The sequence below is a fragment of the Empidonax traillii genome, unplaced genomic scaffold (genome assembly GCF_003031625.1).
Source record: "Empidonax traillii isolate 1590-97213 ecotype Southwest subspecies unplaced genomic scaffold, ASM303162v1 scaffold151:size923898, whole genome shotgun sequence".
Taxonomy (NCBI): Eukaryota; Metazoa; Chordata; class Aves; order Passeriformes; family Tyrannidae; genus Empidonax; species Empidonax traillii.
The window spans coordinates 516,524-541,420 of NW_020955344.1; the positions used below are offsets into that span (position 1 = coordinate 516,524).

At 40.6% G+C, this 24,897-nt stretch overlaps 2 protein-coding genes across 3 annotated transcripts; one reads left to right on the forward strand and one right to left on the reverse strand.

Annotated features, from left to right (window-relative positions):
- The first annotated feature begins 268 nt into the window (after positions 1-268).
- PCID2 (PCI domain containing 2) lies at positions 269-12,739 on the forward strand. 2 transcript variants are annotated; one of them, XM_027884615.1, is made up of 14 exons: positions 269-423; positions 1,915-2,004; positions 2,585-2,658; positions 3,342-3,408; positions 3,933-3,973; positions 4,453-4,507; positions 6,118-6,221; positions 6,982-7,057; positions 7,177-7,318; positions 8,334-8,434; positions 10,482-10,555; positions 10,720-10,845; positions 11,051-11,174; positions 12,179-12,739. In XM_027884615.1, exons 1-14 carry the CDS (start codon positions 388-390, stop codon positions 12,266-12,268), a joined length of 1,200 nt encoding a protein of 399 aa, XP_027740416.1. In that variant the 5' UTR covers positions 269-387; the 3' UTR covers positions 12,269-12,739. The 2 variants fall into 2 exon arrangements, with proteins under 2 accessions (XP_027740416.1, XP_027740417.1); XM_027884616.1 differs by lacking the exons at positions 11,051-11,174; positions 12,179-12,739 and adding an exon at positions 10,915-11,016 and having other exon boundaries at positions 10,720-10,871.
- Positions 11,354-24,398, reverse strand: PROZ (protein Z, vitamin K dependent plasma glycoprotein). The gene is made up of 8 exons (XM_027884613.1): positions 24,229-24,398; positions 22,482-22,645; positions 20,761-20,785; positions 17,790-17,903; positions 16,262-16,393; positions 14,938-15,023; positions 14,735-14,858; positions 11,354-14,202 (listed from the first exon to the last, which is right to left on the reverse strand). Exons 1-8 carry the CDS (start codon positions 24,293-24,295, stop codon positions 13,691-13,693), a joined length of 1,224 nt encoding a protein of 407 aa, XP_027740414.1. The 5' UTR covers positions 24,296-24,398; the 3' UTR covers positions 11,354-13,690.
- Positions 24,399-24,897: the final 499 nt, after the last annotated feature.

Below are 24,897 nucleotides of genomic sequence, written 5' to 3' on the forward strand. Positions count from 1 at the left end.
CCCACACGGGGCTCACGGAACGCTCTGCCCGCCACCTTTACGAGCCGACGGTACATGGCTGACCACGGGTCTACGATGCCCACAGCCACAAACACCCGCCACACGCCTATAAACACCCAGCGCGCCCCAGCGCACGCGGCTTATCCCTGACGCGCCCCCTCTGCCCCGCCCACCGCGCTTTCCCATTGGCTACCAATGCTAAGCCACACCCCCGCCTTCGCTGTGGGCGGGGCAGAGCGCCGTAGCGGCGATTGGGGGTGGAGTCGGGCGGCTGTCACGTGACCCGCGTCGGCGGGTGCCGGAAGCGCGAGAGGAGTTCCGGGGAGCGGCGCGCCGGGAGTTCGGAGAGTGAGAGAGAGTCGGGACCCTTGCCTTGCCTACGCTCTAATGGCCCACATCACCATAAACCAGTATTTGCAGCAAGTAAGCCAGATTTTTTTCTAATATTTTTTTTAAAATTAATTTGTGGGCACCGTTTGAGTGTGTGGGTGTAAATGTGTTGCTGTAAATAGGTTGCCTCGTTCAAGAAATAGAACGAGCGATGTGGCGAAGAAATACATATCTTCGCTCTGTGTGAAGCACGCCGTCTGAGTGCCGAGGGCCTGTGCCTGGAATGCCCGAAAGGTGTGATGGTTTCTGATGTAACGGGTAGCGGGGTAATTAATCCGTGAGAACCGGCACGGAGGGACGGTGGGAGCGTGCAGGAACAGGGGCAGCTCAGGGATTCGGCAGGCACAGGGATTTAAGATCAGAAATGCGGAGACACCGAGTGTATGGCAGGGAGGATAGAGAGACGGGAGCAGAATCATAGGGACACCATTTGGACTGAACTGTCAGCTTTTAGTGTCCACTCCTGCTGGTTCTTTTCTGGACCACTGGATTCTCAGCATTATTCTCTTACTTCACCTGACAGCAGTCAAGTCAATTAAGTGAAGAGCACGGAAAGAGAGCAACTGTTGGGGTTTTAGTCTCCAAAAATGGAGCATCTTGAGATCGCTCTGGACAATGATCTGCTCTGAAAAGTTACCGTCCTGTCCAGTTGACAGTATGTTGAATATTTAATGGAAAAAAACTACTTAAACGCCACAAAATTAGGTCTCCTTTTTCCTGAAGGAAAAAAATCCCTGTCAATTTTTGAAAGAACTCAAGCCGTTGATTTTCCTCTTTAGCTAATATTTTAGTCTATAATTTTTTCCCATTTGATAGGAACTTTCCATACAGCAAAAAGATTTTTTTTTCCGTATCAGGACACAAAAATATGACAAATAAAGCACAAGCAGCGGGAAGTGAACTCCTAAGAAGTAATATTTAAAACTACTTCTACAACTGAAGAAATTTCACAATAAACTGTTCAGGCAGACTAATGTTTACAAGGAATTATCTTTAGCAAGAAGCAGAATTAAACCATTCTCCCACAGAATATAACACTTACACTCTTAACAGATTTCAAAAGTGTTCTGTATAGATGCCAGTCTAATATCAGATATTGCCTTTGAAATGATATCTACATCTTAGGTCTGCCTCACTTTATTCTAAAGCATTACTCCAAGACTGTAACTTCACATACGTGTTTGATACCCTTGAGTCCAACTGGAATATGGTCACAGCTGCTGTTTCACGATGCTAAGCCCATGTACTCTGTATGGGGATCCTCTGGTTTGCTTGTATCCTACAAATAAGGAAAAAACCACAATAGTGTTCACCTTGCCTTTTCTCTGGGACCTTTTTGAAAAACAGGTTTATTGAAAATACAAGATTACTCATTCAGTTTTAAACCTTTAAAAACTCAGATTTGAGTTTGTATTAATGAGGATGAACAGTGGTAACAAGGAAGTGGCTTCTGTAGTTGTGTAAATATGTTGTGTGTGTGTGTTGCTGGATTTTATTCTGTAATGATGCTGTTTACTTTGGTAGGTACAAGAAGCCATTGACAGCAGAGATGGACAATTTTGTGCAGAATTAGTATCATTTAAACATCCACATGTAGCAAATCCAAGACTACAGGTGAGAATCTAGTTTTGACCTTTCTTTTGCTCTGCTTTCAGTTTTCTTGGCTTTCTATGTGGGTTCCTTTTCTATTTCTATAAACCTCAGAAACCTGTTTCATAGGCCAGAGCAGGATCCCCTTGTAGTTTTGCTTCTGTTTTCTTCTTACAGGGATATTCTATATTTCTTTTTTTTTTAATTATTTTGTTTCATGAATGGCTCTTCATGTTCTGTATAGGTACAGTCTTAAAAGTCCTTTCTCACCAGGGCTGCCTTAGTTATTAACATGACAGAGTGGAAGTGACTATAAAGAAAAAAAGCAGTGGGAAGGAAGAGCCTGGTGCATCTCAGATGCCTTTACTTAAAGCTGGCTCTGATTAGGTTCTGGAGACAGAATGCACAGTAGCAATTCACTGCACTGAATGTGATTTTTAATATAACTTAAGGTTCTGATAGATGCCACAATACCAGATGGGTTCCAGAAGTCCCTTCCAACCCTAACAATTCTGTGAAAACCGCCATGACAAAATATCCATATGATGCTCTGTTTCTGGTGCCTTGGATGTTCTTTTAACATTTCACTTTATTCTATACTTAGCTTCCATCTCCAGAGGAAAAGTGTCAACAAGTTTTGGAGCCACCATATGATGAAATGTTTGCAGCCCACTTAAGGTAAAGATAGGCCTGAAATGTCCAGGGTTGGGGAAGAAGATATCCTTAAGTTTACTTACCTGTTTTAAAGGGCTTGCATCTGGAAACTTGGTATTTATTACTCTTAAAAATAATGCAAGAGCTGCAGGAAATAAAGACTTTCTCTCTCCTCTCCATATAAAGTTTGCTCTACCCATCTGGCAGTCGTCTGCATATAGCCTTTGGCACAGCTTTGGTTTCACTGTTTCCCTTGCTCTGTGTGTACTAGCTATATAAGAATTTTCAATGAAATAAATAAGAGAAATAAACACTTTTAAAAGGGAATTTTGGTCATAAAAGTACTCTTAGGACAGCTGCAGTACTTAAGTAATTCTTGAGACTTTTATTAAAAAAAAATCTGCATTAACACAGTCTTTAGTTATCTTTCAACAGTCTTGGATTTCTGTTTTTTATCTAATCTTGGTGACCATTTCAGTAAACATTAGCTTAATAAAGCAAATCCTCATCGATCTCTTGGATCAGTTTTCTACAATTATCAAGCTTAGTGCTCTGTTAAAATGCTTGTGCCATTTTGTTTGGAATATTCTAATCACATTTCTGTGTCTCTTAAATAAACTGTAAATCTTTAAGCCTGTTAAGAGACAAAAAGAAATATTTGTTTTACATCTATTTTCCGATGCACTAATGCACCTTTTCTTTGACAGGTGTACTTATGCTGTTGGAAACCATGACTTTATAGAAGCCTACAAATGCCAGACAGTTATTGTCCAATATCCTTTTCCATAAATCTTGTATATTGTTTTCAGATTAACTCTGTCTCCTTGTAGAATAAGTTCTCCTTATGCCTTATAAAAATCTAATAGGATGTGATTTGCTTCCACTTCAGCTGCTTAGGTTCCTAAGCAAGGAAATCTCTTCTTTCAACTTTCTGTAGCGCTAAGAAGGAATCTGTCACTTGGCTCTCAAATAGAAAATTATTTTCTCCCAGAGTATAGGAGAAACTCAAATCATTAATATACCTTGCAGTTTTTACTTGGCTAGAGGGGAAAATAATGATAAAGAAGCTTCTTTTTTATCTCTGGCCAGTGTTTCTTGCTGCTGCTGCTGCCACATGAAGGAGTGCATGGCTGTGCTCATGTTCTTCCATAATGTGTCTTTGCATCCTGACTGCTGAACTACTTGATGCTTTTTTGGTTTCTAGTCCTTCATGTAGTAATATGTGGTACCAATCAACTGCTGTTTCTTAAATATGTGCTTCATGTCATGGTATTTTAAATTCTCCTGAATACATTACGTCTTTCCTGCGGGCATTTCAGGCACATAAAGAAGAAAATTGGTGAGTACATCGTAGAAAGCTACTAGAAACTAGACTCATCTTTTCCCTCTAATATCATACTAATACAATAAAATTATGCCTATAATGTTTGTTTATTCCTAGTGATGCTTAAATCCAACCTAATTGCTTTTGCTTCATGTTTTAGTTTTTATGATCAAAAACGTGAAAATTAAACATCTGCACCTAATTATGTAGAATGGTCCATAAGTGAACATGTGAAGAGTTTTTTTAAAGGGAGTTGGTATTTTAAGAATTCACATTAAAAAAGGCTTCAGAAATAATAATTCCAGTGTAGGATTTATGAAATGCTGAGAACTTGAAGAACTTTCCTTTTAAAAAGTGCATCCGTCTTTATTTAAAGATTAATGTATACTTTTCTGGTTTTATGATCAACTAACAAAGAAAAATAGCTTTTCTTCTCGTGTTTTACTTACTGTATGATTTGCATATACTAAGTATATTATGTTTTACTTTTCCAGGGCCTTACCTATTATGTATGCTGTAGCCCTTGATCTTCGAATTTTTGCTAATAATGTAAGTAGATCTGATTAACAATCTCATTGCTTTTATTTTTCGGTATTTCTACAATGGAAATTTTTTAGACTTTATTGCACAACTTAATTTTGTTCATAAACTCATCATTTAGGATATTGTTGTCGCACTAAATTCATCCAGTGCTATTGAAAAATGATGTTGCTCGGTCTGTCTGTCTGTCGTTTGCAGCTTGAACTAGAGGGGTTCTGAGGACCTGCATGCAACTCCCAGTGGTTGCTGAGAGCTGATGAAGGGATTGAGTACTTTCTTTATTGAGTAGCATATGCCACAACTCACTATTTCTGTGTGTTATCCTTGGGATTTGGTTGAAATCTTTATAAGGATGCAGTTATCACAGACAACTGAGCTATTCTAACCATTCACCACATCTGAGGAGGGGAGTTTCTGTTCCTTTCCCCTTTTCCAGCTGTGTGCACTGCTTTTGATGCTCATTGGAGCCCTTTCTGAGCTATACAACTGCTGACATGCAAATAATCCCCAAATTTACATTATTTTTCTTATGCTGGTGAATTGAAGTAGCTTGTGTAGAGATCTATGGAGAACTGCTAGGCCAAGCTAAGTGGCAGAGTTGTGATTTGCTCCTAGTCACTTTACCTGAAGAGATGAACTAAAGTTCAAATAAGGTTAGAGTTTGATAATATCCAGTGTTTTTAATAATATCCACTCAGCACTCTCTTGTGCTCTTACCACTCTTACCCACGAAACCACACACATGGCATGCTTGCACAGAGAATATCTTTCGTGTGTGTGACTGCTCTGTAACAAGGCTCAGTTCTCAGTCTGAATGAGGCAAATCCATATATCTGAGATGCACGTGATGCACGTGAAAGGGGAATGTTGAATCAGTCGTATTGGAAGTGTTTGGACTCTGTCTTCTAACCGTAGTATATTCAAAGGATGTGGATGCAGAGAAGACTTCTGCAGCAGAGGATGAATTTCCATTCCTTTACTTTGTTTCAGCTAGTGAGAATGCAAGCATTATACTAAAACTTTTTAGAAAGTAATAAATACCTACTTGCTATGTTTTTTCTGTTGAAGTTCTGCATTAGTCAGTGCATGGATCTTTTCCGTGTGTTGACAACTGAGTTCTTTTTTTTTCCTCTTGCTACTCTAACATAGGTTTTATGTTTTTTCTGGAAGTCTCAGCTCTCAGTGTTGTGCATTACTACTGGAAAATGTTGAATATTGTTTAGAAATAAAATCTAGTCTTCATGGCTGTGGAGAGAAACTGACTAATGAATTCTATAACTCAAACTCCATAATTTTTTCCAGACTCTTGGTCTTTGTAAACTTGAGTTGAAGTGTTAATGCTCCAGTTCAGGTATTGAACCTGAATTTAGGTTTCTGAGACCTGTGTATTTTCAAAGGACTGTCCTCCTGGGCATTAGGTTTGGTACATGTCGAGGAGCCTCTCCAAGTGTTTTCTTTTATTGTGTGAGCTTGACTGCCTTCTAGATTTGGGAGACAGCAGGCATGGCAAATCTATTGCTATAATACTTTATAAAATGCAATATTAAGGAACTAAACTGTTTGCAAACCAGCAAACGGGGACGTAGAATTACATATTGTTTCTTGCTGTGTAATTCTAGGCAGATCAACAGCTTGTGAAGAAAGGGAAAAGCAAGGTTGGCGACATGTTGGAAAAAGCAGCAGAACTACTGATGAGCTGTTTTCGAGTCTGTGCCAGTGACACGTAAGTGAAAAACCCTCTATAGAACATGCACTATTAAATTGTTAAGAACTTAATGAACTTGTGTTTCCCGCTTCCTAAGGCCATATATGGGTAAGAATGAAGACTTCTGATTCTTGTTTCCTGTAATTTTTAGTCTATTCTCTCTTGACTATTAACTAGAGATGGAGAGCACTCACTTCATTGGTAGCATTGGTACATAGCATAGGTTGCATTGGTAGCAGATGTTGTTGGGAGGGACTGATTATGTCCTTGTTTCTCAGAAAATATGATTAGTGCTTTTGTACCCTGTTCAATTGTGAAGTTTGCTCCATTAGGCTTAGATGGAAAAGCCTAATGAAAGATGAAAACTTGGGTTTCCAGTCTTTGCAATTTTAACACTTCTGAAGTGGAAAAATGCTTTTTTCCCAATCATTCATCTCAAATATTATAAGTCACTGCTGTGCTAGTGTATGTGTTACCTGCAGACTAGAGTGAGAGCCCTCATGCAGATGAATAGTACTTTGTATGACATCTTTTCATGGCGTTGAGAAAAAATGTAGCAGAGGTATTAATATGGGAACACATGTTCTATTTTGATAGTGCTGATACGGTTTAAGACATAAAGAGTTTAAGGAATTTCGCATTGACTTTTATTTTTAGACACTTATGTTAACCCTAAAAATCCATAAAATATCTGTTGAGTAATTTTACTATAAAGACAAAATAGTTATTTTCTTAAAGGGTTCTGTACTAGTAGGTTTTTTCTTTTTGCTTATGACAGTCGAGCAGGCATTGAAGACTCCAAAAAGTGGGGCATGTTGTTTCTTGTGAATCAGCTGTTTAAAATTTATTTTAAGGTAGGGTTCAAGTCTGGTAAGCTATGTTTTGTATTTCATATTCTAAGTCAAACCCATCCTTTTTATAAGATGCTGTTTTTCTACACTCTTTAAGTAAAATGCTTTTTTTTTTTTAACAGATCAACAAACTCCATCTGTGTAAGCCCTTAATTAGAGCAATTGACAGCTCAAATCTGAAGGACGAATATAGTATGGCACAGCGAGTTACATACAAATATTATGTTGGACGCAAAGCCATGTTTGACAGTGACTTTAAGCAAGGTACTGTGTACCAGTAAGACACTTTCTTGGTGTGAAATCTGGCTGATGTTGCATGTGACTCAAAACATGAGTAGAAGGTGCAGTTGTGTTTGCACAAATTAAAGGAAAGTCATGCTGAAAGGTACGAGGCCCACAGGCTGACTCAGAACAGAGATGAGATTATGTGACACTTCTAACTGTAGTTTTAAAATATTTGTGTCAGTGAGATTCCCTGTAGTCTTAAGCATTATGTTTGTGCATTACAAAATTTATGAGCATTCAGAAGAATAGGTTTGTAAAAGGTTTCACAAAGGAGGCTTTGCAGCTCTTTTGTCCTCTTTATGTTGCTGTGTGCCATGTAGGAAATCTTCAGCAAACTGTAATGTAGATATTAGGTGCATTGATTCTGGAAGATGTAGAAACTGCTTTTCATAGATTTCTAGTAGATTTCATAAGTAGAAATGCTTCTAGAGGTAAGGTGTATAACTTCATCATTAACTGAAACCCCTGACCAAAATCTATTCTGGAGCTATTTTGTTACTCTTAACAGTGTCTTCTGCCTGTCAGGCTTATAATTTTTATCTATTGTTGGAAAGTGCTGGGAGATTTTCCTGTTATGCTGTGTAGTCTTACTGGCACATTTCTGCAGCTCAGCAGATGTGTGCATTGCGTGCAGCTTTCATCCACTGAAGAATCTAATCTGAATTTAGAAAATAGAGTGCTATATCATCAGTGCTTCTTGAGATTCTCTACTCCTGTAATAGGAGCACAATAATATTACTGAAATGAGCTGAAAATTCTAATATTGCTTGTAGCTGTTATGTTGACATCTAGACCTTGGCAAGTTTTCCTGAAGGAAAACTTACTTTTCTGGTAATACTTTGTATTTTGTGTGAATCTCCAGTTTTTTGATTGGTGTGATTATTTCAAATGTCATGTTCAAGCTAGAGGTGGAAATTGAGCACAGAATTTGGGTTACAGTTTTAACCCTTTTTCGTTGTTGACTCATGTTACTGGTGCTTATTTGTACCTGCAGCTGAAGAGTACCTGTCATTTGCCTTTGAGCACTGTCACCGATCAAGCCAGAAGAATAAAAGAATGATTTTGATCTACCTGCTGCCAGTAAAAATGTTGTTGGTGAGTAGATGTTACTCTTCTAAATAATGGGGGGAGGGGGACAGACACAGATAATAAACCTGATGCTCAGTATTGTTCTGGGTTTTCCCTTACTGGAATTCAGAGGCTGTGTTTTACCCCTGTAAGAGCCAGCATATGCACACTTTGTTGTTTGAGGATAAAAAACGTTGAGCTGTCATTTATAGCAAAACAGGAAAGGAGAAATGAGGGGGTGGAAACACAGCCAAACAAACAAATCCCTACCCTGCCCACCTTAACAAAACCAACCTGTCCCTCCATTCCCCCTACCTTACTCCCACCCCTCCTGAAGGTGCAATCTGATGATACTTCTCTAAAGAAAGATATCTTTAAGTTCTGTGGAGAACCAAGTAACAGTGTAACTTCTGTCATGTAGTAGTGTGTATCTCTGGTTATCAGCTGCACTGACAAGCCAGGGAATGTGTGGATTCACTGGGACAAATTGATCTGCTTCTTTTACCTAGTGGAAGGAAGGAGGATGTACAAACAAATGGCTGAGGACTGTTGAGAGGGGTTTGTCACAGCCACAGCCTATCTTTGAGTTTTCTATTTGCACCTTGTATATTTGCCCATGTCAGAAGGGTCATGAGGTAGAGCATTTTGGTTTTGAAAGAATCACTGAAGGCTGGCTAGTATGTGATCATTTTGTATTTCTATTAAAAGAATGAAACACATCTGTTTCTAATTCCTGTCCTTTCCCATGTGCTGTGTTAACATTTGTGTATCCCTGAACTAGTGGGATTATGCTAACAATTAATTCAGTGTAACCAAGGGGACAAGAACTAGACTTTAGAGTTTCCTCTTCCCAGCCCTGTTACAAAAGGTACACATGGAGAATGTTGTTATCACCTGCCTCTGTTGAGTGACCATCTTTCACCTTTGCCACAACCTATTTGTGACCACTCTCCCTTTTCCATTCAATGCTCCCTTACCAGTCCCTTGCTGTGTCCAATGGGTATGATAATTGCCTTCTCTTTTCCGTTTTTTATTTATTGACTTTGTTATTGGTTACTTTCAGATCAATCAATGGTAGGGTTGATAAAGGAAAACTAACAGTCTTAAAAACTTTCTCCCAGTCTTGAGTGGGTGCCCTAAACTGGTGGGTTTGGTAGTGCCTAGAATTACTGTGGCTTTTCTGGAGCAGTTCTAATGTACAACAGCCACTAAAGAAACTAGCTGAAGGTCACTGTTTTTACAGTTACTTTTTTTAAATCAGAGCCTAAACATTAACCTTAAACTCTACTAAAATAGCTTGGATATTGTTTCTTTTAATTCCTAGCAGCTCTCAAGTAAACATGCAGCTGAGTTCTGCTCTCAGCTAATCCTCCATCCAAGAAAGGAGTTACCAACAGCATAGCATGATGTAACTAAATTTAAAGTCTGACCAAGTCAATGTGCAATCTGATCTTTGTTGTGCACGGGGAAAAACCAAAGTTTCTTTTAGATGGTGTAGATAGTTCAGTCTTACCTGATTCAGCAATGAGAATTAATTTTGTTTCTTTAACATTTCTCTCTCTCTTTTTTCTTGCAAGGGGGAAAGGAGGTTGGTAGTGGTGCTTGTTTTTTGAAAGGTCATTTTTATTTCCACATGGAAGCAGAGAATAAAATCTCTGCTACAGACTGAGCTGGCATTTGACAGTGCTGCAGCACTGTTTGTATTCCCTTGGGAATGCTTGGTATTCCCACAGTTCTTCTGGTTGCAGATTAGATCATACAGTCATGGCATAAAATTTGAATCTACATCAGCCTCATGGCATGGGATCTTGATTTTACAAATCTGATAGCTGTTCCCTAACAATAAGTATGAAGACTCTCTAAATCAGTAGTTGTGAGTTGAGCTACAAGGTGTTTGACATGGACAAGAAGGTTTTCCTACAAATGCTTTTATTCACTTCTTATTCTGTAGCAAAAAACAAAGTGGCTAAACATTTGTCTTTTTCTCTTAACAATTTTTTTTGTAGCTTAGTAGATTCTGTTTAAAATGCATTTGACTTTACCCTGGAAAACATGGAAACCATTTATTTTTCAGGGCCATATGCCAACAGTTCAGCTCTTAAAAAAGTATGACCTTATGCAGTTTGCTGAAGTAACAAAGTCTGTGAGGTATGATGCCTGTTTTGTTGCTTTGTGTTCAAAAAGTATTAAGTAAAAGGTATTTATTTGGGATCATAGAGGAAGGCAGGGGATGCATATTCCTACCAAGTCAGAGAATTTCTTTTCTCTTTTGGGTGAGACTTTCTCATTTTTTCATTTATTCATCTTTGCAGTGAAGGCAATCTTCTCCTACTAAATGATGCTTTGACAAAGCATGAGACCTTCTTCATTCGATGTGGAATCTTTCTTATCCTTGAGAAGCTGAAAATCATCACATACAGAAATCTCTTTAAGAAAGTGTAAGCATAACGAAACCTATATTTTGGAAAAGCATGTATAGTATGGTTTTACCTTGGACTGAGATAAAAATATATATGCTCCTTAGTTCCCTCTGAGAGACTTGACTTCCTCTTGAAGTGAATTTATTGTAGAAAGGCCATTTTTCTAAGAACCAGAATTTTCAAGTATTTCTCAGTAACACATTTGTTCTGTTATTTTTTCCAGATATTTACTACTCAAAACCCATCAGCTATCTCTAGATGCCTTTCTGATTGCCCTGAAGTTCATGCAAGTAGAGGATGTTGATATTGATGAAGTCCAGTGCATTTTAGCTAACCTTATATATATGGTATGTGCTGACCACTTGTTGTCTGGTCCTTTCAGACATCAGGCAGTAAGAAATATTGGACAGGGAATAAAAGTTTATTACAAAAACCACATCAGTAATCCTACATTTTCTTATGTAAAAAAGTTGATTCGCTTGTGCTCAAAGTGAAATGTTTTCATTTACCCTGCAGACTTCCACTAGTTCCTACCTTTTTTTTTTGTAGGAATCAGTTAAAATTGAAGTTGAATTTCACATTACAAATCTGGTACTGACATTTTCTCTGTATATGCATAAATATTGATTTAAAAATACAAACATTTTAACTGGGACCAGAAAGGATTTGTTCTGCATTTGAAGTAGGAGACTCTTGACCTTCTAACATTAGAGAAAAATAAAGCCAGATTTCTTTGGGTTTGTTCCACATTTTGTCTTTTACTCTAAGGGGATTTCAACTACTCATGAGCAGATAAAGGCTTGAAATGTAAAGATTTCATTAAATGAGAGGTTTTGGAGCAGCACTGCAGTGTAAGCAAGAAAACAAACCACATCTCTCTGAAACAGATTATTTGATGTGGTGTAGGTCACTGGAAGATTTCTTTCAGTGTTACAGCACAATGTTTGAAAAGGAAGTGCTATGTCATTTAGTTTATTAGGTATGGAATACTAATTGATTAAAATCCTTGTTTTAAAGTGAACAAGAGTAAATTTAGAAACACTTCTGTAAAGCTGTGTAAGCTTTACACAGCTTCAAGGCAATGTAAGCAGACCCATTGTGGGCCCTGGCAAGAGGCTCTCAAACTGGCGGGCTGGCTAGTACCCAAACACGGGGGTGGTTCCAACTTCCTCCTTACTCTCCGAGTTGACCCACTTACATAAATTGGACCCTTATAGATATCAAGTACAGTAGTGCAGTGGTGGTTGAGCATACACACACTGCTGTGGTTAGGTTGTAGGTATTTGCTTAGGTTATAGGCATTGTGTTACCAGCTCCCAGTACTAATGCTCCCTTTTTCTCCTTCTGCCAGGGTCACATTAAGGGCTACATATCCCACCAGCATCAGAAGCTTGTGGTCAGTAAGCAGAACCCATTTCCTCCACTGTCAACAGTGTGTTGAGTATTGCATCTTATCCATGCAAGTACTTGCTGGGTACTCAAGCTTGCCCAGTGGAACTGCTCCTAATCACACCAAGGACACTGTAAATTGCCTGGGTCGTGTCCAGGACTGGAATACCAGGAACTGTTTGTGGCTCCTTTCCCAGAGTGACCAAGGCTGCCAGTGTTACAAAGTGCGTTGGAATGAAATGCTGACTTTTAAATCGTAATTTCCACAGGCTTTCTAGATAATTCAAAGTATTTCGTCAAGAAATAAAGCAAAGCATTCCGAATTCCTCACAAATTACTTAAAAGCTTTTATAAAGTACTTTGTGTTACTATTTTTGCATTTATCTTTCAGGGAGAAGTGTCAGCCTTTGTTACTTGTGTTAAGCCATTCTTTGGAATGGAAATAATGTTTTCATACATGGTTTCCCTTTTTTTTTTAAGTATCTTGGATAATCTTGCTGGTATTAAATATTCTCTTCAAGCTTTCTCTAAAAACTAGAGAAGTGCTTGACACCAAAAGCTTTACTGTGTCAGTAATACATACGGGTTCAAGTACATGTGGGCAGTTTGTCTGTAGGTACCCATAGATGGGTTTGGGTTTTTTTTTAATTCTGATAATATTTGTTTTATTTTTGTAATTGTGAACAAAAGATGGTGTAGCTAACTTACCCAGAGTCTGGTTTATTTTGCTTCTGGGGAAAACACTACCACTGGATCCAGTATTTCAAGTGTTATTACCTTGGGGGGTTGGTTGGTTTGCTTGTTTGGGAGTGGTACAAAATGTAACTTTGTCCAAACTGATGAGGTGGTAGTTTTGGGGTTTTAAAATTATTTTAAAAGGAAATTAAACATTTTCTTTTCCTGTGTTTTACAATTGGGTTTTATTTTATCCTCTGACTGACATGGACATCATTCATAAGGGAAAACACAGGTACCATGTATGAGGGGAAGCATTTTTTAGCATGACGAAAGTGTGAAGTCCTACATTAACACAGACATTTAGAAGAAGTTCCTCTGGTCTTGTAAGTTTTACTTGTATGAATAATGAAATAAGAATATGAATTTGCTGAAGCAAACCTCAGGATACCAAGAATTGAAAAGACTCGTTTCCAATTCACATCATTTAAAATCCCAGAAAAAGGTCAAAGTGTTTTGAGTTTTAGGATGAACAGTTCTAATAAATTTAAAGTTAAATCAGTTTTTAGTAAAATAACTAAGTTTACTGCATCATGACTTTCACAGAACTGCGTATCAGCAAAAGAAGGAAAGACAAACAGGCTTTTCTGTATAACTTGGAGTTAAATACGTGCCATCATTGCAAACTTCCATTGCTGTGAATTGTGATACAGTCAGATGGGAGTACTGGCTGCATCCATATGTTTCCTTGCAATGATTGGTAGGGGTTTGGTGCTTGAGAGTTGGTTGTGTTTGTGTCTTATTTCATTTTTTGTTTAACCCATATCATATACCTCGCGGTGTTGGTGAAAAGAAATGTTTCCCAGTCAGTGTCTTCTAGTGGCCAAGGTCCCAGGATACCAGTCAGAAACCAAGTGCCCTTATACTCGGTAGCTAAAAAGCTTCCTCCAGCCAGTTGTTTGTCTGTGGCCTTCTGGAGGTGCCCACAAAACTGCCTGTTTGTGAGGCTGATGTTGAGTATTTGTTTGCAGTCCTCAGCAGGAAGGTACGAAACCTGCAGCTCATCCACTTTAAGTTCATCACCTTCCATTCTCCAGCCACTGACTGTACCAGCCAATTTTGGAATTAAAACGTGTTCTGCAAAGTCTCTTTCAGGGGTGCATACGGGAAACTGGTAGTTGTTGCACTCAACATGCTCTTGAAGTCGTAGCAATGCAATGTTGTTCTCACCAGTGTCTTCATCATACCGGATGTGTATGTGCTTCTCGCTAACTTGCATTGTCTTCTCAGTTCCGCTTGTTCCATTAGGCCCTGTGAAGCAATGGCATTTCAGCTGCTCTTAGGAGTAGTTTATCAGAGACCTGTAAGCTGCATGCAAGACTGCCTGGTGGTGCTGAGGAACACGTGCGGCAGAGAAGCTGAAGGTGCTGTTTCTCAGAACCACTGCAGTAAAGGGAAAGTAGGAATAATACCCTGACAGCTTTTCAATGCTGCGTAGAAGCGTGCATAATTTCAGCAGTAAGGACAAAAATCCAACGTTGAAGTGAATTTTGGCATGAAACAAAAGCCACCTCTAAATCCACCATGTTTAGCTTATCCCTATGTGCTGAGTTCTGCATTGTGTCCGAGAGGCAGCTGTCTCTGCTTTGCTTGTAAAGGAGGTATGGGACAGCTGTAGTTATAGCTCAGATGGCACCACAGAGGTGCTTAAATGAAATGACAGCATATTTGTTTCTTTTAACAATATTTTCATGCAGCAATAAGTTTAGTAAGCTTTTTTTTAAATTAAGCTTGTCCATACTAAAATACACTGCAACAAGAGAAAATGTGTTGGGTCACCTACCAGCACCAACCCTGATTTCAAAATGGTTGTGCAGAAGAGCACACTCTGCTGTGGTCAATACGAAGTTACTTTTTAGCAGCACTCCTCCACAGAAGCCTTTCCCTTCTGAGTTTAGCAGTAGCACCTAGGAAAATGCAAAAAGAAAATAGATAGTGCTGTCCACGTGAGATTGAGTGATGGGTTTCATGAATTGCTAGAAATACCTGCCAGGGAAATCGCTCATCATGTTTCTTCCTGGTTTCACTTATCAGATTATCACTGTCTTGAAGTCTGCCACATGCACATTCATCTAGGAAATTAATTTTAAAAAAATCAAAATATTGTACTGCATTGTTTCAAGACAGCGAATATCTGCAAATGCCTTATTGCTTCCACCTTGACTTTTGGATTTTGTTTTTGAACAAAGGAAAAGGAGAATGACAATTTTCTCAGCTGGTGAGAATTGGAATAATTTTACATTTGTAGTCATAATGTTTAATCATAAAGTTTAGCAATGGGCTGAATTTTGGTTCATTGTAGTGATCAGATTTCACTGTGTCTGTAACTAAGGAAATGAGGCTTCCTCTCCAGCCAAGCTTCAGCGCAGCTTGCTTTTTTAGTTTTTTATCCTCTGTTTGAATTGTGCCAAATACCTGATAGCTGTGGCCCAGTCTGGGTACGGTAAATCTGAGGTTTTCTTTGTTGAAGTTGTTACTCTAGGCATGTGCATGCCTTTCTGTTCTGGTTCGAACAATATGAGTGCTCTTCAGTTGGATCACCCAGTTATCTGCATGTATCACTTTCAGTTCAGCTTGTGGTTTGGTTTTGGGTCACAGACTGGATTGTGTTCTGGTGAAACTAAACCAGAGGACACCCTCCAGGAGCACACATAACATACTCTCATAGGGTGCTTAGTCCACAGGACTGAACTAAAGCTAGTTTGATGTAAAGCCCACCTGAAGTGTGCATTGAGTGTGGGCATCAGGCTTTCATCACCAAAAGAGTGGCTCTACAGCTGAACTCCTATTTGTCTGCCCCACTTGCTAATACAGACATGGGTCTAAATATAATTCTGTGCTTTAAGTAGGCCTACTTTATAAGGGGATGAGATTGAATGAGATACCTAGTATGAGATTGAAAAGATAAAAAGGGGTACTGCTTTAAACTAATTAATATGGCAGCAAATTCTGCCCTTCACTTATCAGATCATCAGGTGCCTGATGGGAAACAATTGAACCTCATTCCTGAACAAACAGGTGTTCGGTGGAGTTACTCTACCAAACATAGGAGTGGAAAACCTAGTCTGGTGAGTGATATGTAGGATGATGCCAGTTCTCTCTGAAGACTCAAATGTTTAGGTAAAATATTGCTTCTTTTACTGTTACTTTGGCATCTTGGGTGGTGGTCCCTAGATTTCTCCTTTTTCTACGCAGTAATATTCTTATTGCTTGAGCCTCAGAGCTGGTTGATCATATCTGGGTATCAGGTGGTGGCCTGCCCATCCCAGCCCTGAACAGGTTCCTCCTGTACTTCCATGCTCACACCTACCTAATGCGATGCACTGTTTTTCGTCCTTCCCAAGCTCATAGCCATCAGCACAGGAACAGCGGTAGGAATTAGTTCCTGGATAGCAGAAGTGGTGGCATCCTTGCTTTGCTTCATGGTGACATTCGTTTTTGGCTAAACAGAACAAGTGGGGGAAAAACACTGGGACCAGTTCACCTGGAGTATTCTTTCATAGCTTGAGTCCTCTTTACATTTTCTTTTTATTCGCTTTGCGTGGAGGCAGGTAGGGAGTCTGGCTTGGTAGTATTTCCCAACACAGTATTTTTCCCTTGTTAAGGGGAAATCGGAGAGAGCCAAGTGTCTGCAACATCCACAGACTGTTGCAAACTGTGTTCCCCCAGTATCTCCCTGAACCAACTCTCTGCCCTTCTCGAGTTCTGGGGAGCATTAGCCATGGGTCAAACTGGACCTTCCATGTCAACCCATGGAAGGATGCCATGGGTTTTTAAACAAAACACAGTATCTCCTGGGAGGGGAACTGTTGCACGTGCTGAGAAGGCAACCGTTGCTTGAGGAAGAAGGCAGCCAAGCTTTCCGTTTTTCAGAAAGAACAAATGCATAGCTCTTATTTTGCATACTCGTTCTAAGAAACATTAAATTATCGGCTGCCATCGATAAGAAAAAAAGAAAGGGAGTATAAACTTTGAAACGTGCTCAGTCAACTTTCCATAGCTGAACAAACGCTTGAAGCTCTAGCACAAAGCAACAGGTGTTTGATCTAGCTCATATGTGGAGAAGTAGCAAAAAACCTCATAAAACATGGCTCCTTAAGGCTCACACTGAGCAGATCCAGTTCCCAGCACTGGTCCAAACTGTGTCACCTTCTGTGCTGTCCCAGAAGCTGGTCACAGTCACACCCCTTACACAAAAATGACCCTGCCTTGCTGCAGCCGGGGCGTCTCGCGCCCCCAGGGACCTCTGAACCAGAAGAAATACTGATGTAAGAGCTGGAAAGTAGAACCTGGCAGATGTAAAAATGTAGGATATGGCCCAGGGTTTTTCATGTGCCAGAAAGCATCTGTTTTGCTTTATGCCTTTCACTTCCACTAGAAACAGTTTGTTTTCTGGAGTTCCTCTGTCCCAGGGGACTGGCTTGTGGGTGTGAGTGGCCTCAGAGGCACTGGGCTGCCTGGGCAGCCAGCCACTCCAGCACTGCAGCCCCAGTTCTTCAGGCCACATGCCACCTGGGACCACAGCGGGGCAATCAGCCAGCTAGCACAGGTGGCAGTGGCAGGGCTGCCTTTACAGCCCACCCACGAGGCTGATTTGCTTCAGCGCTTTTGCTGCATCCCTTGCGAAGGGAGACTCGAGGCAGGGACAGACTGCATAACCTTGGGATGCCGTAACATTTTGTAGCTGGGCAGCACTCATCACTTCTGCTCTGCCAAGAACTGTGTGTTTTAACCAAAAACACGATGACTGGCATAATGGGACACCTGTGTATGGTTTCACAGGAACCTCCTCTGAAAGGAGGAGATAGGGATTCTCTAGAAGGGGGGCAATGCCTTACCAAAAGCACAGTTCTCTCCCTCGTAGCCCTCAGCACAGGTGCAGGTGTAGCCACGAATGCTGTCCTCACACACGCCATTGTGCTGGCAGGGGCTCGAGGAGCACCTCCTGCCCTCTGAAGAAATGGATAGGGTTGAATCACCACCACCACTGACCCCAAATTACATAACCCCCTTCCCAGCACACGAGCTTCTCATTCTACCAGAATGATTAAACTGTAAGCACTCAGCAAAATAAAAAGGTGGTAAGTAACAACAGAGAAATGTTGTGAAAGCAGTTTGGAAGGAAATGGGCTCTCACCAAACTACTTCTCAGGGATAATTTTAGCCCAAGTCTGCTTCCAGAGGCACTCTTGCAGCCCCTATCAGAGAGGCTGGGAGGTGCCCAGAGGCAGAGTCTGCTTCTGGAGGATGGATGCTCTGCTTCAGGGAAAAGGACTGAGTTACAGTTCCATGCGTTGGTTAAAAAAATAGCATGAGACTCGTGGTTTAGGTCTTCCATGTTAGGTTGGTATGCAGTGGATAGAAAAAGTTGGCACCAAAATTGTATAGCAAGCATACAGCAAGAAACATCAAAATAGGAGGAAATCTGTTATATATCTGTACAAATATTATACAGCAGCTCAGACTCAGCAAGTTTAGTCTTTCTGATGAACCAAAAACTGAAACCAGAGGATGTCCTGTTCACTGTGAGTGAAGCACTGGGCAAAGCTGCCAGTTTCCCTTCAAGCTGCCTACTGGAAAGATTGCAAAAGAGTTTGGAAACATGCTCCAAATAAAAACTGCTTATTGTAGACATAAGCTAGCAGTGGGCAAGCCAGAAAAGCCTAACCTTTCTAAAATTTAACACTTCATCAGAGAGATTAGCCTCAGTCAGTGGGCTGCACTAGTTTGACATCAGGGACAGAGAGGTGGAAACTCTACCTATTGCTGGGGAAAAAAAAAGCACCAATCACCATCTGCTCAGGCTATGGGCATGCATAGCTTTGAGTGTTAAATGTACTAAAATACTGGCTAAAAGAGCTACCACCTTCAGTCCATCTACAGCCAGATGCCACTAGCATACCCCAGCACAATTTAGGCCTCCTGAGAGGGTTTTTGGATGGGTTAAGTGGGTCTCATCTCCACAGCTGAGCAGGCAGAGGTGAGGACTTCCAGGAGCTGGAGCAAGGGAAAGGGTTGTGCCTGCAGTCTGAAGCAGCTAGATGGTTGCATGCTGGGGATACAGTAAATCTAGCACCTAGCTTTATTAAAGGAGGGAGGAGGAGACACAGATAATGATAGAGAAATCAGCACGATTTTTGTTACTGGAAAGCTACTGGGATGATCAAAGCACCCAGCAAAATACAAAGGTGGTAAGTAACAACCAATATACATTTTTCAAGATCAAATAATCTAAACGATTTAAATCTAATCATATTATAGGATAACAATTAGGGGGAATCAGAGAACATCATAGAATAGAAATGTCTCAGATGACATTGTCAGTAAGCGGGGTAGGAAAACACACACTGCTAGAAGGCATGCACAAAACTGTTAAGAAAGTGATGTTTTAAGAGAGCTTGTCAATGGCTAAGTATATACTGTTAATAAAAGAGGGTCAGGGAGAAGTATGACCTCAGTTGGAGTGCCCTGACATCCAGCAAGATCCTGCTACATAAGCTTTGACTTGAAGGACAAAGGTGGAGCAGCACAAAACAGAGCCAAAGGGTGACCCAGCAGTTGGATGGGTGCTCAGCCTTTCTCCCCAGAACTATTACTGACAATGCAGATTTACACACTGTACCCTGGACTTCAGAGAGAAAGCAAAATAGATACCAGAAGTCTAGAAACCCAGATTGTTGGAAGACAGGATGGAAGAATGTGTTTGATTAGTAAGGAGGAGGAGAGAAGCCACTCTTCAAAGGCAACGCTCTTTGAAATGTTAGAGAAGACATCACAAAGAAGGAAGCACACACTGCTATTCTGTAGGAAGAAGACAGGACATATGACTTTTAATTACAGCAAGGAAGCCATCCCTGAGGCTGAAGCCAGTAATGTGTCCTGATTGTGGCTAAACTTGTTTGCATGGACCATTCTGAACTGGTTGCCCTTCTCTCTTTCTAGAGAAGAGAGGAAGCCTGTATGACATGCTTAGTACAAACATGCAATGACTGAAGTTAGAAGTTAATCCCACCCTCACAAAAGTAATAACATGCCAGATATTTAGCATCATTCTTCATAAAATTTATATAGCACTGATGAGATTCTTCTATGTAATGATTCCCTGGACTCAGTGTTTTAGTGGCTTCTGCAGAAAATTAATACTGACTGCTGGTTTTGCCACTCCTTATCCACTGTCTAAACTTAGGATTAGAAATTAATAAAAACTAAGTTAAAAGCAAGAGAAGAGCTTGGGATAAGCCATGCAGAAAAAAGAGGGAATATGGCATAGTCACCATAAGCTGGTGCCACAGGCTCCTTGTTTAGGAGGCATCTAGTTACATAAGACCCTCAGCTTCTGCAGATTTGTTTCTTGCCCTGACAGCTGCCAGGGGATGATGCAGCACCAGCATCCAGAGTTTGTAGATAGTCCAGTAGCTTTTAGCACCTATTTATCTCTCTCAGGCTTGGTTGCTAGATCTGGGAGATTTTGCTGGTAAAGCTGTGCTTCTCTGTTGCATCTGCAAAACAGATATTCTTATGGCCTAGGTTGATTTAGAACAGCTTTAAGTTCAGGAAAAGAAGTAGCCTGTTTACTATGATAACACTGACTCACTTCAACTTTGATTCTTTTTTTGCGGCCTAAATTTTTTTCATATTTACTACTCTTTTTAAAACCTTTTACATCAAGACTTTTCCGTGACAAATAGTGACTGGTTGTTCCTTGTAGAATAAACTGCTAAAAACTCTTAGAAAACCAGTACTGGACAAGATCATACTGTTCACAGTGTGACAGTGCTATGAAGGAGAAAAATCAAGGGGCCAGCTTACCATAGTAGATATCCCAAAATATTTTCTATGGGGAAAAAAAAAGAAAAGGAAATTAGATTCTAATTCTTAAATAATGCCATAACCCATAAATATTTTAATAAAACAAAAACATGCTATGAGATAATATAGACTGCAGTTTGATGTTTGCACAGTTGCACAATTACAAATTCTGCCCTACTAGCAAAATATGCATGAGATGGGAGGGAGTTTGCCTCCTGCGCTTATTTTATTGTTCCTTAATAAGCTATAAAGAAAAGTAAACACTTCACAGGCCAGACAGGAACAGTTGAATCCTTTAGCTGTGCAGCTTCCTGGAAAAACTGGCTGGCTATTGTCTCTCTGGCATGCAGCAGCCTGGGAAGTGACCCCATCCTGTCCCATCCTGCTTGGCCCCCAGGAGGTGCTGCTTGAGGCAGAGGGGTCAGCACAGAGCAGAGCTGCAGGTCACCAGCGCTGGTCACCACCGTGTGCCCTGCATTCCCCTTGGTACTGCAGCTGACTGATGCTGCTTTTGCCAAAAGGACACCACTCCCTACCATTCCCTTCCTCAAAGCACCACAGCTGCGCATGGGCAGCCCTACAGCTGTTCCCTTTGCTTGCCCTGAAAACAAAATCTCCATCAAGATTCCCAATAAAGAGCACAGCATCCCTCTGTACAAGTCAGGAGGGCTTCTTGTACAAGGGAATTTGCAGCTACTGAGCAAGTGAACCTCTTTTTGTAGGTCTCACTACTTGCTAGTGAGTGCATTGATTCCCTCCACCCGGATCACAGAATCATAGAATTGTGTTGGAAGGGACCTTAAAGATCATTTAGTTCCCACTGCCATGGGCAGGGACAACTTCTACTAGACCAGATTACTCAAAGCCCCATCCATCCTGGCTTTGAACACCCCCAGTGATGGGGCATCCACAACTTTTCTGGGCAATGTGTTCCAATGCCTCACCTCCCTCACAGGAAAGAATTTCTTCCTAATATCCAATCTAAACCTACCCTCTTTCAGTTTAAAACTTTTCCCCCTTTCCTACCATTGCATATTCTCCAACAATGCGTGGCTCTTATTCTCACAGTCCCTGTTTTTGACTTCTGTGTCTTGGGTAGTGTGCCTGGAGTACTTGCCAGTGAAGACTGGGGTAAAAATGTCATTGAGTACCTCAACCTTCCCATGTCCCAGTAATTAGTTCTCCTGTTTCCTTCTGGAGAGGGTCCATATTTTTCCATCTTCCTTTTATCACCAACATACCTATAGAAACTTTTCTTGTTGCCCTTGGCATCCCTGGTCAGGTTTATTTCACTCAGGGCTTTGACTTTCCTAACCTGATTCCTGTCTGCTCAGTTTCTCTGCATTCCTCCCAAGCAGCTGTCCTTTCTTCCACCCTCTGTAGGCTTCCTTTCTGTGTTTGAGTTTGTGCAGAAGTTCCCTGTTCATCCATGCAGGAAGTATTTCTGTGTGTGGTCAGAATGGAACAACAACCACTTGATTTCACAAGGTAAGGTGCAGGACATAATTTTCAGGAGGGGACTTCCAAAATGTCAGAGCTGATCTTCTCACTTCCATTTTGACCATGGAAGACAACTGCTTTCTACCTACTGAGGTGGGAAGTGCAAAGATTTTACATGGAGAGAAACCCAAACAAATAAAACAGGCTGTGAAGCTGTGTTTAATAAGAAAAAGATCAGGGCAGCAATTTTCATTATGCACACAGGAAAACAAAATACTTACAAGCATTTCATCATTTTCAAATACTTCTCTTGCTTCTTCATGTGTACATCTCTCTTCAAGGCATTCCCTTTCCAAGCTGCCTTGGAGGACCTCCTCCAGAAGGTGGGAACTGGCACGCCTCTGTCTCTTGATAACATTGTTTGCCTCGTCAGCTGATATAAACACTGGAACATATTATGTGACAAAATGTAAGGGTTTTTTTTGATGTAGGTACTTAGATTAATTTCCTTGGATACTTTTACCTACTTTTCTAAAAGAGAAATAATTTTGGGTCATCCGTGCTTTCAGCAATACTTAGAAGAGCTCTACTTTCTTAGCCCAAATTCAGAAGACAAGTTGTGACCTTTTACTTCTAGGAAATGCCTAACTTGCTTCCAAGCGGGGAGAATTTGAAACCCTTCCTGACCTATTTTTTTACTGCATGAGACACCCAGAGCGTCAATGCTGTAGGACAGCCAGGTAAAAGGGAAACACATTAACATAGAGGCAGAGACTATTTTGTGAAGTTGCATAGGGCTTTCAAACTCATCAATAGAAATTAATATTAATTGTGTTAACTTATGATGGTGAATCCAAACTGACACTCTTCAGTCTTAGTTCACTGCAATTTATTTGCTGAGAAGCAAAGTCATGACATGGCTGAGTTCTCAAGCAATTCTCTCTTAAGGTGAATAAATAAAAGCTAACCCTCAGCAATGCTTGTGTTTAAGAGAGTTGTGTAATATACGACCCTTTATGTGGAAGATACCATAATCTTTTTTATTTGAGTAAAGAGGAGGAGGGCTCAAAGACCTGGGGGTTATCAGATCTTGAAACTCCTCTTTGCAATGATATCTGCAACAAGCACTGCTTGCCCTCTGGGCAGCTGGTGAAGTGCTGGAGCCTGTTGCCCCCGCATTAGGCAGTATGTGGCTGTGTGTTTGCAGGTGTTTGTCAGTTCTGTACTTGGAAAGTAAACATGTTGGGGCAGGGAATGCTTGGGTTGTTTATTTTTTCCCTTTTATACAGTGTTTGGGGGCCCAACACTGCCAGGTTGAAATAATTAATGATCGCAGAATTGGAAAAAGTGAGAGCACTTACAAAATTATTCTGAAACTGCATACAGACATTTATCTTTTTGAAGGTTATCCCATAAGCAACTGGCTTGCACATGATATTAAGAAAGAAAACGCTTCATGACCATGATTTACATTTTAAAGGGTTATCTGACCCCTAGTACACATTTCTATCGTGCAGTGGCTCTGCCACATCCAGCACAGCTGGCAGTGCACTTCTACTGCTGCCAGAGGCATTCTGACCTTCTTAAGAGGACACTATCTTTTTCTTCCTTGCCCAGCTTCTCCTTATTTTTGACAAAACATGAAGGATTAATATAAAAACATAAGTTTCTTCAAGTTATAATAACAATGCGTATCAGCCTCTTTCATACAACTCTCTTGTATTTATGTCAGCAGCAACTAGAAATATAAAACAAAATTTTCTTTAATATCTGGGATACTTTAAAATTGTAAGAAAAGACAAAATGTTATCCCGGCATAAATGATGGTACTTTAAAATTACATTGCCTCAATAACCTACTGCAGTTTTCACTTCGCTGCATGAATTAAACAGGAGAAATATAAGGAAAATTATGAACAGTTTTTCTGTGCTGCAAAGTAAACATGATACAAGGTACAAAATTATTGGTGTTTTTAGAGGAGCGGTAACACAAGTTAGAATTAAAGGCACAACAAAACAAAGGCCATACCTGTCTGCTCTGTCTGAAGGAAAAGGGCAGAGAGAAGGAACAATATTATCCAAGAGCACCTTGCCATTGTTACTCTCTGAGCCTAATGGCCCCTGCCTGCATTTCTGCAGCTCTTGGGTGAAACAGCTACAGGAGAGATGAAGTTTAAAGTCCAGCTGCTCATGACAAAACAAAACCTCTAAGGGCAAATCCTGGCTGTAATGTCAATATGAAAAAAAATCAAAAGCCAACCCCCTGCTTAGTGGTGCAACAGTGCCCCTCCTCTTGGCGCCCTGGCTGACACCTTTGCTGGCGCTGCTGAGAGCTGCTCCAAGATTTGGGTATTCCTCTCATGCCCCAGCCTTCACTTACCATAACACAACATGGGTGGGGATGAACAATATGAACATTTCTTTGTACCATATCAAAGCACAAGCTGGACAATGACCACAGGGACCAAGTTTATGACATGGCGTTTTCATACACTGTCCCCACAAAACATTTGCCAAGGCTTAGTCACAATGGGCAAATCCCACCAGCTTCTGGAACAACCAAGCACCCAAGCATGGTATTTTCCCCCTAGGGATGCATCTGAGCTGATATGGCATTTTTCTTTTTCACTGTTAGACTTGTAATGCCCAGCCATGAAGGAGAGCATGGGAAACTTTTCCTGATGTCAAGATCCCAGTC

Bases quoted from the DNA above. Each gene is read 5' to 3' on its own strand.
- PROZ (XM_027884613.1), bottom strand. From the start codon at position 24,295: ATGGCAAGGTGCTCTTGGATAATATTGTTCCTTCTCTCTGCCCTTTTC. The intron at 22,646-24,228 runs GTATGGCCTTTG...AATATGTTCCAG, and splicing joins CCTTCAGACAGAGCAGACAG to TGTTTATATCAGCTGACGAG. The intron at 17,904-20,760 runs GTAAGCTGGCCC...CCATTTCTTCAG, and splicing joins ATTTTGGGATATCTACTATG to AGGGCAGGAGGTGCTCCTCG.
- PCID2 (XM_027884615.1), top strand. From the start codon at position 388: ATGGCCCACATCACCATAAACCAGTATTTGCAGCAA. The intron at 2,659-3,341 runs GTAAAGATAGGC...TTTCTTTGACAG, and splicing joins ATGTTTGCAGCCCACTTAAG to GTGTACTTATGCTGTTGGAA. The intron at 7,319-8,333 runs GTACTGTGTACC...TTGTACCTGCAG, and splicing joins TGACAGTGACTTTAAGCAAG to CTGAAGAGTACCTGTCATTT.